The sequence below is a fragment of the Condylura cristata genome, unplaced genomic scaffold, assembly GCF_000260355.1.
Source record: "Condylura cristata isolate star-nosed mole 26May11 unplaced genomic scaffold, ConCri1.0 scaffold00018, whole genome shotgun sequence".
Lineage (NCBI taxonomy): Eukaryota > Metazoa > Chordata > Mammalia > Eulipotyphla > Talpidae > Condylura > Condylura cristata.
The window spans coordinates 5487730-5506963 of NW_004567119.1; the positions used below are offsets into that span (position 1 = coordinate 5487730).

General features: G+C 46.2%; 1 protein-coding gene across 5 annotated transcripts in view; it reads right to left on the reverse strand.

Annotated features, from left to right (window-relative positions):
- Positions 1 to 1181: 1181 nt before the first annotated feature.
- Positions 1182 to 19234, reverse strand: part of INPP4B (inositol polyphosphate-4-phosphatase, type II, 105kDa) — a 458439-nt gene continuing 440386 nt past the window's right edge. For 3 of the 5 annotated variants that reach the window (XM_012726889.1, XM_012726886.1, XM_012726887.1), the window contains one exon: positions 6522 to 7886. In XM_012726889.1, the coding sequence (XP_012582343.1) occupies positions 7712 to 7886 (175 nt within the window). In that variant the 3' untranslated portion in view covers positions 6522 to 7711. Of the gene's footprint in view, positions 2482 to 6305; positions 6479 to 6521; positions 7887 to 8332; positions 10002 to 19234 lie in introns of those variants that run through there. The other 2 variants (XM_004685297.2, XM_012726888.1) reach the window with 2 other exon arrangements.

Genomic DNA, 19234 nt, shown 5'->3' on the forward strand with positions numbered 1-19234 from the left:
GCCTTTTCACGTGAGCTCATTACCTGTTCTTTAGTTTCAACCAAACGCCTGCCACCATTGTACCTGTTTGCAATCCCTGGCTTACTCTGCCAGCTCGCACTAGTCCCACCCCCCACTCTTTCTGGAACCCTAGATTCACGTCCACGAATATAGTTGACTTTCTGCTTGACTGGAGGATGGGGCAGCTGGATCTTCCATGCTCAAAGTCGAAAACAGTGGGCTTCCGCTCGTACTATTTCTGCCTTCCTCGTCTCAGTGGGCCGCCGCCATCTTTCTGTGCTCACCTCACAAATGGAACGCACCTTAGTTATCCATCACCCGCCTCCTCCCCACCTCCAGCCCACCGGCAAAGGGCTGCCATCCTTCCTCCCAAATGCACGAATCTCTCCCCGTCTTCAGTTTTACTCCTCAAACCCTGTCCAATACTACCTCTCGCCCCACCGTGCTCCCGACTGGTGCCGCATCGTCCTTATCCAAGCACCCCTCCCCCGTGCGCGCACCGACCCTCCCCTCACTCTGACATGTGCCCTCTCTGGGCCCTCCCTCCCCAGGGCTCCATGACTCCTCTTACAGTTCAGTCTCCTCCTGGACATCTCCTCAGAGAGACGACCCCTGAGTGTGCTCTGTAAACAACAACCCCAGCCTCCACCAGATTTCTGCCACCCCTCAGATCATTTTCTGTCGTATAGTCGTAACTGAGGCTTATTTGGTAGAGGGGCAGTTTTCTTTACATAAGCTCCCTACTGGGAAAACCTGGCCCTTTGTTTGTTCTCAAACGTTGGGTCTTGCTGCCTGCTGCTCGCAGAACTCAGGAGTGTCTGCTGAGTAAATTATATTGAAAACACTTATTTTTTAAAGCTGACTTCTGACTTTGACAATATGATGGGTTAGGCTATATATATATCTATATATATATTTATATATAGATATATATATAAACAATTATAAAAGGTCGAACATGAAATGACGGGAAGCCTGGTAGGCGGCCACTCCCTCCCTGTGTCACTGTGAAATGTGTTCTAGATGGTGGCCAGCAGCGCAACCCTTTGAAATGTCCGGCTGCCCTTCTGATATTTTAATTAACGGTTAGACATTGTTACACTGATGAAAATGAAAAAAAGAATGCATAATAAGGAGCAAAAGACAGAAACATAAAAAATAAAAATCACATTTATTTAAAGAAAAATACACAGTCTACAATGAATATGGTTTACACAGAACAATAAAACAAAATGGTATTTGTTCAAATGCCAATTTTAGAAAGTGATCTAACCTATCCATGCCTCCTTTCCTAGGAATACAAATTGTTGGTTCTTCTAGAATACATATTAACATAAAAAACAAAAACAAAAACAAAAACAAATGCCAACATTTCAGATAAGTACCCAAAGAATATGCAAACTGGCTGCTAGGTTAAATAAAATACTGAAATGTCTGTGTGGAGCAGATGTGTACAGAGGAGTGACCGTGCAGGGAGCAGCGCTGAGTGCAGGCATGGACGGGGTGCTTGTCGTTCAACATCTGAAAAGTCGTGGACATAAACCACATTTTAATAGTGAGTGTCACACAAGAGCATCACAGGGGTCTGGTAGTCCAGCCACCTTGCCAATATTTGAGTCGATATCTGTTCATAAAACTATGTGCAAGTCATCATTAAGGCTCTTGAGCCACGTCCCTGGTGATCCTGGCACTGTGATGTCAGTATCACTGTGAGCACAGTGTCCCCCGGGGGGAGGCCTGGCTTATTTACTAAAAGATGTGGGTCGTCAGAGGCTGTCGTTCGTGTTTTCTTGTCCTTTTTTCTCACTCTCTGGGTACGTAACTTTGGGCCTGGATTTGCCTTCATCATTCAACATTTTCAGAATCTATAAAAATTCAGGCTCAGGAAAGCTAACTGCATGATATACTTTTTTTTTTTTTGTAAATGTTATGTTACAATTTTCCCCACCTATTGGTGACTAATATCCAGATAGAACTGGTTCTATTTGCATGGTAAATATTTTAGACGTTCTTTGGTCTAGAAATAAAACTCAGAGTGATTAACGTGCACTGTAACTCAGAAAGTCAAAGCCTACGTTTCCACCCTCAACTTGACACTTAATTGACTTGCAATACTGTTTTCAAAACATTAATTTTATGTCTTTATCCTTAAAGACAGTTCTACTATAGGTAGCATCCGTTTGGCTAGAAAGTTCTGACTTAAAATTGCCCAGAAAACCAAAGCTTTAAATTGTAGGACTTGTTTATAAGGCAATGAAACATAAATATAGGGGAGGGGAAAAGCAAAGCTTTTGTTGATTGCAGCTGGGCTAAATGATGTGAACTCACAGGGAAATTGTCAATCAATCCGCAATTCAGCAAACCATTCCCTTCAGTAGCGCCCGATTTGTGAAGCCTCCAGCTACCAGGCCGCCTTTTCTTCAAGATGTTCCCTTTGCTCCATAACTGCTGAGCATGGTTTTTCTTGCCAGTTTGTTAAATCTGTGATAAAAGTTAATTTATTTCTTACAAGAGTACAAAAGGCGTCCTGTATATTGAACTAAACGAATGATAAGCCATCCTGCTTGGAACTCAAATACTTCAAACAGCTGTGGTGATTTAGTCTCCTGCCAGAGCTCAATTTGTTTAATCTAACAGTTTGGGTTCCAATTGAGTTATATTTATTAGCGTCTGGGCATGGTAATATGTTACTGTTTCTCCTGCTTTTAGCAAATGCTAAAATTATACATTTAAAAACTGACACGGAGACACAGTTTCAGGGATACTCTAATTAAGCTAAGATTTCCCTGAATTTAGCCCTGAGTTCCTGCTTCCACGAAGGCTTCATGGTGAAGAATCCCTTTTACAGAACATCATCAAGAGAAGTTTTAGACTCATGTTTATGATGAAGTAAAATTAGGAATAAAATAGAAACATCAAATATTGTTTGTAGCCTTATTGGATTCTTTCAAGAGGATAAAAGCCACAGTAAAATTGTAGCCATTTGAAGATGAGCACTTGCATTTAATACTGTTTAAGTACTTTTCTGCTACTGGCAGTTAATTTGTTCTTTCCTGGAGAAAAACTGGATGGTGCCATCCGGGTGAGGGCTGGCAAATGTTTAGCAACTAGACTCCAGAATGGAGTAGCACTTGCTAATTTCTGTGGCTTCTAAGTACTTTCACCTGTTTGCTGCCAGGTGCCGCTGATGCTGGAGGAAAGTGCAGGCCTCAGAGCAAGAGCGGAGGCAGCTGTCAGCTGCCTCCAGGCCGCGGTCAATGAAAAACGGGGGTAAATAACTAGGAAGTGGTAAACTTTTGACTATTACCCTTACTTAAAAAAATAAGCAAAGACACGCATTTATAGCTTATAAAAATATATTGGGTGGCGGCTGTGTTTAACAACCAGCTCACGAAAAATTCCTGGAAAGATGCTTCTTGTGACTCCACACAGGAGTGATCACACTACCCATCTCTTCTCAACAATCTCACCTTTCACCCAGTGGATTGAGATAAGACAGCATATCTGTTCCGATGCCCTTTTTTCCCAGTCATCTTATTTTATGCAAAATACCATCTAGCTGAGGAAACAAAGGGAAGAATCCTCCCGGGATTAGCTGCTAGGCCTCACTGGCTGTTCAGAAAATCAGGGGTTTCTCCTTTGAAGTAAGGGCTTCGAAAACTCCCACGTCAGCGCCCACCCCAAGTCCTGATCTAATATTTCAAACATCTCTGTTGCACTGTTTTGTGGAACATTTCCAGGGCCTGAATCTTTTGTGACTGGGTCAAACATTGCGAGATTTCACACTTCCCTGTTTTTAAGTATGTTTTCCGTAGGACTCTGTAAAGGGCTAACATAGAATGGTCTCTACTACAGTTGGGGGTGATAGAGAGGAAGCATGTTCTTAAGCAAAAAAAGAAAAAAATCTTGTTTGGAAGACCGTATTTTAACTGAGATCATTGGTTTTAGAGAAATGGGGTGACTGGGGTGAGCGGTCCACATGTCTTCAGGTGTAAGTTACCAGACACCCGCCAAGGGACCCACAGTCCTTCTCCACAATCTCCTGGAAACAGCATTTTCTGGGTCAACGTGGACTCTTAAATCAGGCCTGCTGGTGTCTCATTTAAATGTCTAGGGCAGGCTGATGGGGCTGTGTTTGCACAAAAGAAGATTTTAAAACTTTTCTTTTAACATTTGCCTTTGGATTTAGAAAGGATTCATAACTTAAACAGTGAAGTGGTATCCCAAGGAACATCTCAAAGGAAGGGACAATATCATCAATATGAAACACGGATTTTCTTCAGGAAATGAACTTTAAAAAGAAAAAGAACTTTAAAAAAATGCACAGATACAGGTTTCCTAGTGCAAAGTACAGAAGGATGTGGTGATAATAAGTGAAAGCTGGCCGGCCTCTGTGTTACACCAGGTGCTAGTCCCTTAGCTGTCTATATTGATATCTATACACTTTCAATCTTTTAATGCCTCTCAAGAACAGAAAATCCATTCTACCAGCTTCTAGTTAACAGATTATTTTCCATATTTGAGACAAAAGGTCTCATTTTCAGAACACACACAGAAACGATCACTTGAAGGGTGATAGATCAGTTACAGCTCTTGGAACTCAGACTGATGCCCATTTGTCACACTGAGTGCATCAAATATGGCTTCACAGCTACCTGTCTCAAGTCTGATAGTATAATGGTAATAACCGCAAACACCTGACCCTTTCACATGAAACCAAACACCCCGAAGATGATGTTTAGTTCCTGGAATGGAGAATGAGGTATAAAGAGAACCAAGGTAACTTTTGTACCCGCTGACCCACACCACCCAGTATCTTTTCATTACAAGGGCTATAAAGCTTCGGCAGCTGCCTCAAGGATAAGGGCCACACATTGGTGGCTCAGATACTAGACTGGGAATACTAGTATTAAAAGCCCCAGAGCGTTAACTAACATTTGTGGCAATTCGAAAAATGCAACATGAACCTGGAGACCGGTTAGGAATTGCTGTGCAGTGACACGCGGGCGAGGAGCTGTGACAGCCCCTGTGGAGAGCCCGATTGTGTCACACGACATGCTCAGAGCTGAGAGAGGCCAGTGGCACAGGTCGCTGACCTCTGGGAGGCAGGAGCCTCGGAGAAGGGAGACAGACAGACGCCTAACATTTGGAGAAACAGTTTCACTTATTCAGACCTCGGTTGTACTCTGAGCTTCACCCCCAACAAGACACGCCAATTTCTTTTTAATGAACTGGTATTTTCCCTCATGCTCATGTGTCCTTAGGATGGAAATTTGGAGAAGAGGCAGGTCACAGGTTAAGAAGGAAAGGAGAGATTGTGATCACGGGTTAGCATGATCTAGCGAGGTGCCAGGGGCCATCTTCCTCGTGGCTTCACCTGCCCACTCGGAATGGCACTGGCGAAGAGGACCCCGGAGCAACTTCTAATTTAGATTTTTGGAAATCTTATGGAGTCACTTTACTGAGTAAGTACAAATTCACAGTTCAGGTTAACAGAGATAATAATTTTGGTTTATCATTCGCTTTGGCTGCCTGTATTTAAAAGGTTTTGCTCACAAATAATAACCTCATATTTACGCTCTGTCTTCTACACCCAGACGACTATGAGAAAATGACTCAAAGGTATTTTATTGACTCCCACAAATCTGACTGTATAAAGTTCGGGCTGGCAGGGTTGTCATTTTCAACATCAACAGGCTGTTCATCTTTAATGTCCAGAGGTGTCAATGCCTTGCAGTGTTTGCCTAGTAAACCTTCTCAACTGCCACTTCTGTGAATGACCATACCACCCTGAAGTGGCGTGGTACCTCCTCAGCACTGTGTGCCCACCAGCTGAGGAGGTGCAGTCACCAGGCACTAGCTGGCAAAGCTCGTTACAAAGACATCTGGAAACCTTCCCTACCTCAGGTCGCCCCAACTCATTTTATGTCCCTAAAAAAATAGTTTTTTGACCTCACGAGTGGGAAGGTTATGAGTGAGCCAGGAGTGAAACAATATCACAGAAACCTTCTCCCTGGGCCCCTCGGCTTCATTTTGTAGGGAGAGGGTTCCTGGGCCTGCTGTAGAAACTTTTATTTTCAGAACATCTTTCCTGAAAAGACTCCATAAACCAAAAGCAAATTTGCTGAGTTGATCTCAAGCGGAGACCAACTCATACAATGATGTTTAACGATGGCTACATGGATTTCCTTCAGAGTAAAATGCTGGTAATTGATTCGAGCAACCTAGATTTGGGCAAACACCTCCTTCCAGGAATTCATGACAATAATAATAATTAAAAAAAAAAAAAAAGGTGATTATCCGACCAGAGCGCATTTGTGTTCCCGTTAGTTTACACGCTGGAAGTTAGGTGTCTGCTTTGCCATAAGTCCCCTCTGGAGGCCGGTAGTACTTGGGGAAAGCCATCAGCTGTAGCATGTTGAAAGCATACTTTCTGCATTTGATATTCTTCAGTACATTCTCTATGCGGCATCCTTCTCTGGTGAAAGGGGAAAAAGTACAACTTCATGAAACACGGAATAAATAAATATGCTTTATTTGTTTTCAATGCAGAGTTGCAGCAACAGTCCAGGTAAAAATAACAAAGAGTCAACTCTACATTTGTTTTCCCCCACAAATGATGATACATCTTACAAAATTAAATCCTAGGCCAGGCCCAATACCATTACTGCCCTCAGCAAAAGATGATTAAAATCTCTTTTTGCTCTTAACAGATATTTAAAACTTAATAAACTCTTTAAATATAATTTGCTCCACAATACAGCTTCACTTTCATTTCATAAATATATCTGCCTTTCGTAAATAACTTTTCCCCAAATTAATTTCCAGTCCCTTTAAAACACATTAAAATCTATATGTAGCCCTAAGGATGCAGGTTCTAGGAATAAGGCATTTAATTGATTAAGTCTGGCCCTATAGATTTTTAAAGGAAAGTCTCATCTCTATTTTACTTCATTATTTTAGCTGTGCAACAAAGAGGAAAAATGGCTTTCGAGTAGCCTGGTCCCGGTGCCAGCTGATCGGGGAACACACTTGGGAACGACAGCACAAAAGTCACAGGTCCTGAAAACGGCGCATCAAGACACAACAAGACCTTGTTAGAAAGAATAGAAAAGTCCCCGAAAGCCAGATCAACCCCAACAATAGCTACAAACAGGTTAATTTAATTACAAAACATAAACAGCCATTCTCTCCATAAAGTAGCTTGACAGAAAGGGTTAACTGCAGCAAAGAAATGACAGAACTAACAGTTAGGAAAGCGGACAGAAGGTTCCATCAGCCGATGGCAACAAGGCCAGCTGCACAGGGCACATCGGGGCGCACTCCGCTGCCCGGCTCCTCTCGGGCTCCAGTGCGCGGTGCGCGTGCGTCTTGGCTTCCGTAATACTCTCACGGGAAGGGAAGGAGGCGCAGGGCTTCAAGCTTCCAGGACTCTATTCTTTGTCTTACCCAAAGACAGTAATTTAAAAATTCTTCTTGAGCTAGTTCATAATGGGAAATGTTTCCATGAACAAAAGGGCAAAATAATTCACTGAATGCATAGTACTTCTTCCTTCGGGTCTTAGGAGAAACAAACGAAACACTTACAAGTCAAACATTTGTTATTGTCCTTTAATTTTGTGAATCTGAAAATGTAGAAATAGTACAGCATTGTCCCCATAGTTTAAAGTCCGTTGTCATTTGTAGAAAAGAAAGGAGTACAGCTGGAAGCTTATTGGTATTTAGCTAACAGTAACGCGAGACTTAAAATAAGCCACACGACCAGCAGGTGTGAGCTGACGAGCAGCAGGGCGACAGGGTAGAAGTGCCGAGAGGTTGGTTTGTTGTCGCTCAGACAGCCCGTTTCAGGGTCGTCGGATTCATCCAGTGCTCCCTGGACTTGGCTGCTGTTAAACAGGGGGGGTCGGGGAGAGAAGAAGACAGTACAGCACCCACACAACAGAGAGACCCACCTCGGCGAGGCTGAAAGGCAGCCCTCACCTGCCATGATGCCGCTGTTCAGAGCAGCCTTGCTAAGTGACCCCAAAGGCATCATGCACTTCCACAGACAATCAGATGAAGAAAGGACATTTCTGGGAGCCGCCACGGTGGCCCAAGGGGTTAAGTCTCAGCACTATGAAGTGATCCTCAGCCAATGAGTTCAGCCCAGCCAGGGAGCTGACCCACAGGGAGCGGCAGACCTCTCCTGTCTCCCCGCTGCTCCCCTCAGAAGTAGATTTCAGTTGAACGCCTGTTCTGCTCCCCCTTCTGTCTCTAGTGACTCCTCTCACCGCCCCCCTCCCCCAGTCCCCAACACCTTTGGCTGGCACCCTAGTTCTTGTTTGCATAAATAAATCTTTTAAAAAAAGATTTTTTTTTTTTGCGCAAGAAGGCAGAGACTGATGACATTCACATGGCTTCAGTCTAGTTGCAAGGAAGAGTCACATGAGCATAGTAACACAAATAAACAAGGCAGCATGAATAAAACTAAAATGCGGACCTGCTCATATGAATCTGATCTCTTTGGGGCATGAAATGAGAAGGACAGCATGAGATAAAGGACATGGATGTGTCCGGCACATTTGAGCACACCTGTGTCCATGTCCCCGAAAATGTGTTTAAAGTAATAAAGGTGATTTGTGGAAACCGCCATGTATCATCCTTGCCAGCCATCGATGAGCTGAACAAAATCCCGCTCTGCACCCACCTGTGAGTTCAGCTCATAAATTACAGTGTCTCCTTTCTGTCTAACTCAGATGAAGCCAAATCGCTCCCCTACGGACGCCTGGTCTTAAAAGAGATCCCCATCTATAGACTGACACTTTGGAAAAATCAGAGATGCTAAATTTCCAAGTTGTATATTTTCTATACAAACTAAAAACATGTGTATTTGTCACTGAGTTTAGAAGCAGCTGCGACGATGGCCCCTCGGAAACATGCCATGCTGATGTAAGTGGAAAACAGTTCTTGTCTGGGCTGTATTTCCTCACTACGCTGAGTCATGATCTCAGGCAAACTCAGGCGTCAGGGGCAGCGCTGACGTCAAACAGCCCTTTCTGGTCCGAGGCAGAAGCTGGCTGTTGCTGAAACACCTCGCAAAAGTGAATTATTAACATGCTTCTCGGCTGCCATGACACCCTTTCAGCCAGGTGCAAACCCCAAAAACCTCGCCTAGTGGAAATGTTTGACCAGGTGTCCATGGCATCGGTGGCCACCTCTGGACACCAATCATGAGTCCACCAAACACGGAGCTCGGTTTACAACCCCCAATAAATGGCACCGTGGTCTGCTGTCTTCTTGTGGTTTGCTAAGCCCTAAGGACTGTGGCTCCCGGTGCAAAATGAAGACGCTAATCTGGACAGCAGTGGCTTATGGATCCAGAGGGAGGATTCTGTTGGGCTTGGGTAATTCCTATTGGCAATTGTACTAGTAACTGGTCTTTAGAACTCTCTGTTACATGAGGCAGAAAATAAGCAAGAGATCTGAAAATACGAGCCACTGGTCCGGGTCCTTTTCAGCCATGGGTGCTGAAAAGCAGGTGTGGCATTGGTGGCATGGGGGCAGACGGTCCTTTGGAACAGTGGGTTTGCATCGAATGGCGTTAGCGATTTAAGCGTCTGCAGAATTTGTTTGGGCAAAACCCTAGCGGCCACATTTACACCACCCACAGTCAATGTAACGGGTCTTATAGCTCGGGCTTTGTTTAAAATACCGAAATAATCATGCGCCGGTAGAAAGGGAGAGAGAGCTGAACATGCTGATCTGTCCCTGCTTGAACAATCTGGGTCGGAGGAAGCAACACTGTTCAGAGAAGGTCCAACACAGCTGTGGCAGGTCTGAGTCAGCACAGGAGGGTTGGAGCTCAGGGGCTTCGGGAGGCGGGGCGGAGACTCAGGTCATCAGGACTTTCCTGATGATGAAAGGAGACGCTGTGGAGTGATGCTGGGGTCATGCCGGGCCCCCTCCCAGCGGCTGCTGAGCACAAAACTTCAGCGAATAGTCGGCTTCCCAATACAGTTTTTCTATATGCAGAGGATGAGGCACCTTAAAGGTATTCGATCAGATGCGGCTCGCAAAAAAGCCAGCATAGCCCGGGCATGTAGATGTCAGCTGCTGCTCCCGCAGTCTCGCCACTGCCCTCCTCCCCGGGCCCCTCCCGCCCCACTGTAAGGTGAGGGCCATCCACAGCCGCCTTTACAGCGTGGCTGGCACCTCCATGTCTCCCCAGTTCGCTGTTAGGGAAGAAGTCGGAGTTTCCTACCACCCATTATCTGTCTGTCTGCTGATCTACCTACCTACCTTTCTTCTAGTCTGTCATCTTTTCCTAATCTAGCCACCTAGCATCATATAAAAATGAAGATTACACAGTTAGGTTAGGCATGAACCACAACCTAGCACCGCTGCAGGGCAGAATCACTCTTCCCAGCAGGGCGGGGAGTCAGCTCTGGCCAAGTCAGCCCTGGTGGAGGCAGCTGAAAGGGAGGCTGGGGCCTCGCTCCAGGGCGGCCCGTTCCGGCCAGCTGGCTCTTCTCCAACACCCAGAGCACCGTTACCATTTTCCAGTCTGCATGTTTTCTAGGACTTTTAAGTGAAAGCTACTTAATTAAAAGGGGTCTTTGTTGGGGGGGAGGGGCAGCTCTTTAAATTAATTTGCTCTTCGGTCACTTCACTCTCCAGAGGTTAGGACACTCCGCGGAGCCCCGCTGCCACCCAGGTGTGTGGGAGGCAGCGTGGGCCACAGCGGCGCTCAGAGGCACAGCTGGTGGCTGTGGCAGAGACCTGGGGCCGGGGTGGGGGCGGGCGGCGCTTCCTTGCGGCCTGCTAAGAATGGCCCAAATGGACACTTCTCCGCGGCCTCAAGATTTTAAGCACTTTGAAGTGCAAACTGCAAAGCACACGTTAAGTCCTGGAAGTCCTGTCCTCCAGGAGATGAGGACTCTTGGCCTGTGGCTGCCACAGCAGCGCCTGACAACCCAGTGCCCCAGCCCGGCCACCCTGCCTGGGGCCAGGGCCGCTGCCTCCACCAGTGTGTGGCAGGATTAGGCTCTCAGGGCAGTTCCTGAAGCTGCAGGGCAGGAAGGGATTTTTTTCTTCAAAGACCTGTCAAAACAATCTCTTGAAATAGAAACAAGTTTGAGGAAATGTCTCACTTTAAAATACATCACTGCCTACATGAAGACACATTTCCTCAAATAAAACCCAGTGGGTGTGACTTGAGATTTGCTCCCCTTCCCCAAGCACCTCCCCTTCCCCCTCTCCCAGGCCCCTCCCCCCCAATTGAAGCCTTCTGCTCCACAAGGTGCGGGGAGGGGTCCCTTCAAATCATCCAGACCTCTCAAAACAAAGGTTGGAGTCCTCCTGCCTCCCCTTACTGGTGATGACTCGTTAATAGTTTTGCTGTGATACTTTATTCCTTTAAACACTATAGCTCTTCCAGCTCCCCCAAAGGAAAATTAACACTTAAAACTAAATTGAAAAATCTGTCCTCCTGACTGAAAAGCTGACCTCCTTCCATGCTAAAATGAGACCATTTCACATTTAATTGCACCCAGGTTCGGAGCTCGGGGTACTCCATCCTGAAACTTAGGAGCTCAGACAGTACAGGCCTTTCCTCGACAACCCATGTGTCCAGTGAAGCCGCCTCCATACAGCACAGTGTTTGAGGCCACACACTGGACGCTGTCGGGCTTTAAATGCACAGGCCAGACCTGAGTACAGGTGAGCGTGACATAAGGACTGTGAGCTTGCAGATGTCACAGGGGCAGAGTGCCTCACTTCAAGTCTTCAGGGTGAATGGACACGTTTTCGATGACGACTAAATGCCAAGGCCTGGCCTGGGCAGCAAGTGGCAAGGAAAGCACCCCAAAAATGAAAATGAAGTTCCCCTGGTGCGCAATTTACTTTGATCCTACTCTGGTAAGAAGAGATGAAGCTCTTTGTTTCCAGTTTAGATCAAGGCCCATGGAATTTAACAACTCAAAATTCTCTTAAGGGACACATTATCTACCAACATTTTCCCAAAAGTTCCACTGACAGAATATTAAAAGTAGATTGACAGGACTTTAAAAGAACTGTGCGACTATTTTCATAAAAGAACAAAGGGTGAGATATTTCCAAAAACCCAGAAGCAAAAATTGCCCTTGAAGCCACTGGCTTCCAGCCATATGTCAAAGGCTTTCTTTATCCTAACTGGATTTCAGAATCGAGTTTAAACCATGGCACCCATCAAGGCCTTTGTAAGAAGTTACTGAGAAGACACAGACGATGCCCGGCTTCGAGCTGCCAGCCATGGAGTGCTCGCGGCATCACAGACAAGCTTGCAACAGAAGAGGAAGGTTAAGCCGCATACACGCCCGGGAGAGAGAGTTCCCTGCACACTGCCTGCATTTCTGGAAGTGGCTTTCCACGGAGAGCTACTGAGAGCAAGGATTCCAGGGCAGGGAAGCCAGGGAGCTGGCGACGGGCTTGGAGCCAGGGCAGCAGCAAAGACCCAGTGAGTGAGGACGAGAAGGGCTGCTCTCCTTGGAGAAAAGGGGCAGTTTGGTTACGTGTTGTCGGTCTCAGATATCCAGAGATTCTCTGCTTACAGTCTGGGCTACCATGGAAGGCCCTGGAAGCTTTGTGTCGGACCCTCTCATGAGGTAACAGCTTTGCAGACAGATGTTACACGGCGCTTGCAATCGCACAGGCACTGGCTGTGGCTAATGGAAGTCCAGGTTCCTTCCACCTGAGGGCTGGGGTTTTAGACCCGGGCTCCCCTCTGGGGAAAGGGCGGGTGTAGTTTCTTGCCGGTTGTTTGATTAGATGGATTGACTTCAAACACCTCTGTCCTCTCTACCTCCCTTGAGTCTTTGGTTCTATGGAAACATCGCTGCAGTGCTCTGGAGATGAGTTGCTCTTCTACTGAGAGAACAGGTCCAGGCCCAAAGGCGGCTGAGAGGGAGAAGGCAGCGTCCAGGGGCCGTGCTGTGGGTGTGGGCCTGCTCATTCCTACCCGCCTCGGAATTTAAAGAATAAAACCTGCTTAGTTAACCATTTCAAGTTCCTTTTTCTCTCTTCTAACCTTTTTATTCTTCTATTTCTCTAGTTTTAAAAAGTACCTGGAAAACAGGGTTATTTTCTCGTCAGAAGAAAAGCCAGGTTCTAGAAGTGACACCTTCACTTAGACTCCACACATGGTTTTGAAGACAAAGACGTGTATAAACCCAGAAATACCAGAAAAGATGGAAAAGTGACCTTCTGCGGGAGATGCGAGGAAAGGCGGGGGAGGAGACCCCTCTGGAGACCCCACTACACCATCATCAGAGAACAGATTCCAGTTTTCATCTGTGAATTTTCAGATTTGGATGAGGTCATGGGGAAGAGGTGGGTGAGGTCACACAGAACCATCACAAAGGATTACGGGACTGAGGCGGAAGCTGAGGAAGTGTTCAGAATCAGTTTACTCGGCTAAAGGGGGTCAGTGATATGATATCCTTGAGCCTGAGCTTTGGGGTTCATGTGTGTTCTGCGTGCGTCTGTTCAGGCTGTGGAGTAAAGCACTACTGAAAGCCAGAGTTGCTTCCACTAAACAGACGGGCCTCCTTGATCTGGCAGAGAAAATGTGAGGTGTCCTTGCAGGGGGAGAGACTCTTGGAGGGTTCAAGGAAATGAAAGGGAGTGGGAGGAGAAAAGGATGGGGGAGACAGAGACACCCAGGGAGCAAGCAGAGCTTGGGAGGGTGTGGAGGTGGGGAGGGCGCCCCTGAGGGGTACTGGGAAGGTCACAGGCTGGTTGGCCCCGGAGGGTGAACCCCTGGGCTTCACTCTGTTTCTGTTTCCAAGACACTGAGGGAGACACACCAGCACAGCTGGGGCTGGGGGCTGCCTGGGGGAGGCTGCCAGGGACATCCTCAGCACCCCCAGACTGAGCCCGTCGGATGCGGTGAAATGCAAGGACTCTGTGTGATGTCTGTGTGCACGAGATGGCGTGTCAGTGGCTAATGACTGATTCAGGCACATCTACAAGTTGCAGTGCTAGGCCAGACCTGTGGCAAAGGAATGACTCAAAGTAACACAGCCTGACTTCCCTGCAGCCTGCGGGGAGGCTGACAGGTAGAGGGAGGCGTGTTTGAATACACCTTTCACACAAAAAAATAACAGTGCGTCTTGCCCACTTTGGTCACGGGCAGATAAGCGAACAGAGGTGAAGATGCAGGTCTTTAACTTGCCACTTCCCCACAGAGCATTTTCCCAGGACAGGAGCCAACAGGCCCCCCTGGAGAAAGTCTCCAAGACCAGCACTCAAACCCTCTGTGAGGGCGGTGCTCTCGACAGTACTTAGAAATGCAAGCGCCATCATCTCCCTGCTCTAGGCACTGCTTCCGGGGCTGGGATAACCTTCACCCCCAGCCACCGAGTGACTTCTGCTCCTTTCTCGATGCACATCGGCCGGGGGGAACACGGGGCCGTCGTCAGTACCTTCCCTGGGCGCAGGGGCCCAGCGCGGGCGGGCTGACCAGGGTGGGCTTCACACACACAGATGTCTCTAGGCGCAGGGCGGGGCCGAGACAGGCCTGGCTGACACTGAACGCCGCGGCCTGGGTCGCCGCAGCTCGCGCTAACAGTAAATAAATATTTGACTGTGCGGTAGGAGAGGAAACCAACTAAGTTCCTTCTAGCTAAGTCGGGCTGTCTCCGTTATTTCTCTTTACAGGTGAAAGTATGACTGTGCCAACAGGATTGTGCCAACCTTTGTGTGACTGCACAAAGGTGCCTCCCGGACTCCTTCATAAAACTGAGTAAATTGTAGGCTCCCTTTCTTTGCTCCCCACACTAAGTCCCAGTTCTTGGGTTGACAGTCAGCTGGCTCCTCTCTTTCTCTCCCACCTAGGACAGTACCCACTACACCGGGCGGACCCTTGACCTTGACTGACAGACGCGAGCTCTGAGGCACACATACATCCACTCGGATTCTGCAGACAGATGCCGCCGACTCACAGTGGCGAGAAATGTGGACCAGCACTACAAATATATCTGCTGTTCCTTATGATTTTCTTAACATTTTTTTCTCTAGCTGACTTTACTGGAGGAATCCTCTGCGTGACATATGCCACACAGACTGTTAATCAGCCATTTGTATTCTCAGTGGGGCTTCTGCTCAGCAGCTGGCCGTGAACAGTTAGCGCGTAGGGACACGACATTGCAATCAGACTTCCAGGTGCAAGGGTGGGGTCATTGCCATGAATCCCCCCACATGGTTCAAGGGTCAACTGCACACTTTCTCCGGGTGATTTCTACCTGTCCCGTGGTCTTAGTGGTATTTTATGCTGCCGAGCCTCAACTGTGCCTTTCTACTTTTAGCTCTTCTCTGAATTGCAGCTCCATCCACCCCATCTTGGTGTGGTGCCTTGCCGACACGTAGGTAATGAAGGTTGCAGAATACGCTGCGACAAAATATGCCACATCGGCATAAGGATTATTTTGAGCTAAAGGCTCTTGAAAAACAGCAGGTGCAAGGAAGGAGTCTGCTTCCTTCCCATGCTCTCCTGAGGCAGATGAAACTCCATGTGAATGACACCCTGACACCCTCCCGGTGGCAGGAGGAGAGAGACGCACTCCTCTCCGCCTGGAAGTCAGTGCCCAGACGTTGTCTAGACACTGACCTCGCCTTTCATTCTCCTCTCCTCAATGTATTTTATTGTCTATTCCACAAATGACTCTCCTTTCAGCCTGGTGTATAAGCAAGTAGTTTAAACACCCTGGGGGTCTTCATCTTCCTTAACACTTGCACCTACTCGTAAAATCTCCATGTCTTTCTCCTGTTGATGGAGCTTAAGCGAATTTGATTTTCAGGTCCAGTCAGAGGCGCCTCTGGGGGGCCTCTCTTGCAGTGTCAGGGCCATACCTTCACTTGACTCCACCTACTCATCAGTAGGCCCAGGCAGATCCCTCTCACAAGAAGAGACACTGGCACTGACATCCGGGTTGAGCGCCTCGCTCTCCCTCACCCTCTGCCTCCTTGGAAATGCCGCACCCGCCTCCAGCCAGGCCTCCCGGCACTGCCCTCCAGCTGCAAGCTGCTGATCCTCAGGACTGGCTCTTGCACTAACAGAGGCAGTTTTCTTGCCGTCACCACTCCTGCCCCTCAATTACATTTCAATAAATCTTAATGGTCCATCTAGCACACACAAAGTAACAAATGCACTATTTCAGCTGCGTTCAAAATCTATTTCCTGAAGAGCTTTTAGGGAATGAAATTTAGCTGCAACCCAGCTACCCACCAGGAGCCAAGTTTGTCAAGATCGCGATGGTGCTTATCCATCTGCAGGAAGGTGGAAATATTTTCAACTGCTCAGCACTGAGACCAGAGCTCCTGAATCTTAAGGAGGAAGCTCACTGATACCTCCTTGCTCCACAATTTCTTGGATTTTGCAAGCTTTTCATCTCCTCTTAGCACTGCTCTTTCTATGGGGTTACCATAAGCTGGATGAACCCTGCCAAACTTTTTCACAGCAGGAATCCCGCTTTTGGTCTCTCTGTGACAGCGGAAATAGGTGCAGGTGAGTATGAACCGCTCCCAAACCCCCAGCATTCACTTTGAGCAAGTGTCTTTGAGTTGGACCCCACAAAAGGACCACTCTAGTGCTTTTGCTCTGAACTGTGAGGGTCTTTGTTACCAGCAAGAGAAGGACAGGGTCTCCTTTCCTGCCACCTTTCAGTGTCCTCCTATCTCTGTTTGCCAGTCCTCCCTTTGCAATTCTTGTCCTATGCACATCGCAGGTTGAAACACTTTGTGATCAAGTCCGGGGAGGGAAGGCTTAGGGAAGTCCCAGGGAAATAGGTAGATTATAGAATCTTAGAGTTAAGTTTCTGAATATATCTAAAAACAACAAGAGCAGTTGGATGCTAACAAAACAGCAGAAAGGAAATAAAATATAAAATACATTCAAACAAGAATAAGTTACATACTAAGACTACATTAGATCCAAGGTGAAGGTCAAAGTGCCTTCCACTTATTGACACTAATCTCAGATACTAGAGATTCCACTTATTGACGCTAATCTCAGATACTAGAGATTCAAAGATGAGAGAGAAGTCATTTTAGAGAAAGAGACTTTTGGATGGAAACTGAAGACTCAGAATTTCAATGACTAGCAACTGGGTGGGGCTTTGGGAGGGAAACATGGAAACAGAACAATGTCACGTGTATGTGGAAATGAGCCATGGTCTGCTTTGGTCTGCAGCACCAAGAAAATCAATGAAAACAAGAGAATGAAATGCCGGCATGCTTTCTTCTTTGCTGCTGACCTATTTTAGACATTTTCTAAATTACACATATTTTACAATAAGAAACTAGACACTGCTTTCAAGTGAAAAGGAGTTCTGTTGCAAATGTTTGCGACCCGTGGCAAAAGTGCAGACCTTATTCTCGAGAGTGCGTGCCGAGATATGAAAACTCATGAACAGCAGACTCATGAGCAGAGATGAGCCAACTGTTGTTAACAGTGTCTGGCGGGAGTGGAGGATGGCTTGAGAGAAGACCTTAGCAGGATGGAATAAACTAGACACAGAGAGCAATTGGCGGTTATTATAACGCCAAGACAAGAAATGATAAGGACTTGAATTTGGAGTAAAGCAGGATGGGGAAGGTGAAGATTCTAAAACACAAGCAATTTGAAAAATAGTGTATAGACTGAGAGTTTATATAGGACAAGATAAGGAAGAGGAAAAGGCAAAGTTATGTTCAGATGTTTGGGGGGTGCATCCTGTTTAAATATGCTGTGTTGGATACAAGACCTTAGCTCGATATGTAAAATAAATGTATCAGTTCTAACAGGTGGGGTCCAATCATGGCTTCTTATCTTGGGTTTAGAAGCCTCCTACAAAGCCAGGCTAATTCGAGGAGGTCCCCCAAGTAGAGAGTACAGTATGAGCAGAGATGAGGCTTGTGGCTCTAGTTGGACTTTTTAAAAATTTTCCATCAAAGAAACAAATATTTGTGGGTTGAGGATTAACCACAAAATAGTGCACTTTCACCATTTTCAAAAAGTTTTTAATAACTTCACTAACCTCAAAGCATTCCGTGATTCATCTGACAGGGAGCTGAAGAAAAAAACTGTCTGGATGTTGTGAGGAAGGGAATATGGGAAAGAAACCTAATTAAAATCTGCATGCTTTTCCATTTTATGACACAATCAGGATGTTGCAACAGATCTTCTGTGGTTTAGTAAGGAAATAAAGCCAAGATTGAATCTGATTACCTTTAACATGGAAGTCAGAGTAAGTGAGGACATCTCTGCTGCTCATCATGGGCTTGACTGGCATCTTTGCACATAATTTTGAAGCCCAATGCAATGTAGGTGCCAAGAGTTGGCACTTTACATTTAGAAACATATTCAAAACATTGTATATTTCTCCCAAACTGCTCCCTTTTTCATATGGTTATTTGGACTGAAATCTCCCAAAGATCAGGTCCACTAAACACTATTCATTAGAAACATTTCATCAGCACAAATGGCGATCAAAACTGTGCTGAAATGCATCGTTGTGTCCTTTCTAGGTTCTCACACGGCTCTTGACCTTTCACTGTCACTCAGCTCTGTGTCTGGCAGAATGACCTGTTCATGGTCACTGGGGAAGCCCACCTAGAGCTTCCCAGAACTTCCACTTCAGCTCAAGATTAACACATGAGCTTAACAAATATACAGCTGTTGCTAGTATTCTTGATAAGCACCATTGTTATAGGTGTGAAGCGGTATCTCATTGTGGCTTTGATTTGCATTTCCCTGATTGTAAGGGATGGTGAACATTTTTTCATACACCTGTTGGCTATTTGCATTTCCTCTTTGGAGGAAGAAATTCTATATGATCTATAGCTGAGGGGGGAAGCAAGCATTGTTATAAAATAAACATATATATGTAATGTTTTAAAATTCAGCTGTTCTCTACTGACCTGAAGATACTTCCTTATTTTCTGTACAATGCTGTGCAATTCTTTCCCTTTTTAAATGTGCACTGTCTCCATACCGTCAGAGATGATTGACCATGAATCTTGATTAATGTTCCTTTTGGATCTGTACCTTCCAGCCCCAGAAGGATATAGAGTATGACTGTGTGTAAATAATTATTCCTAAGATATTTTTGATGAACTGAGTTGGGGGAAGTGTTGGGCTTAACAAGAATGAAAGAAAGAAGAAAGAAAGAAAGAAAGAAAGAAAGAAAGAAAGAAAGAAAGAAAGAAAGAAAGAAAGAAAGAAAGAAAGAAAGAAAGAAAG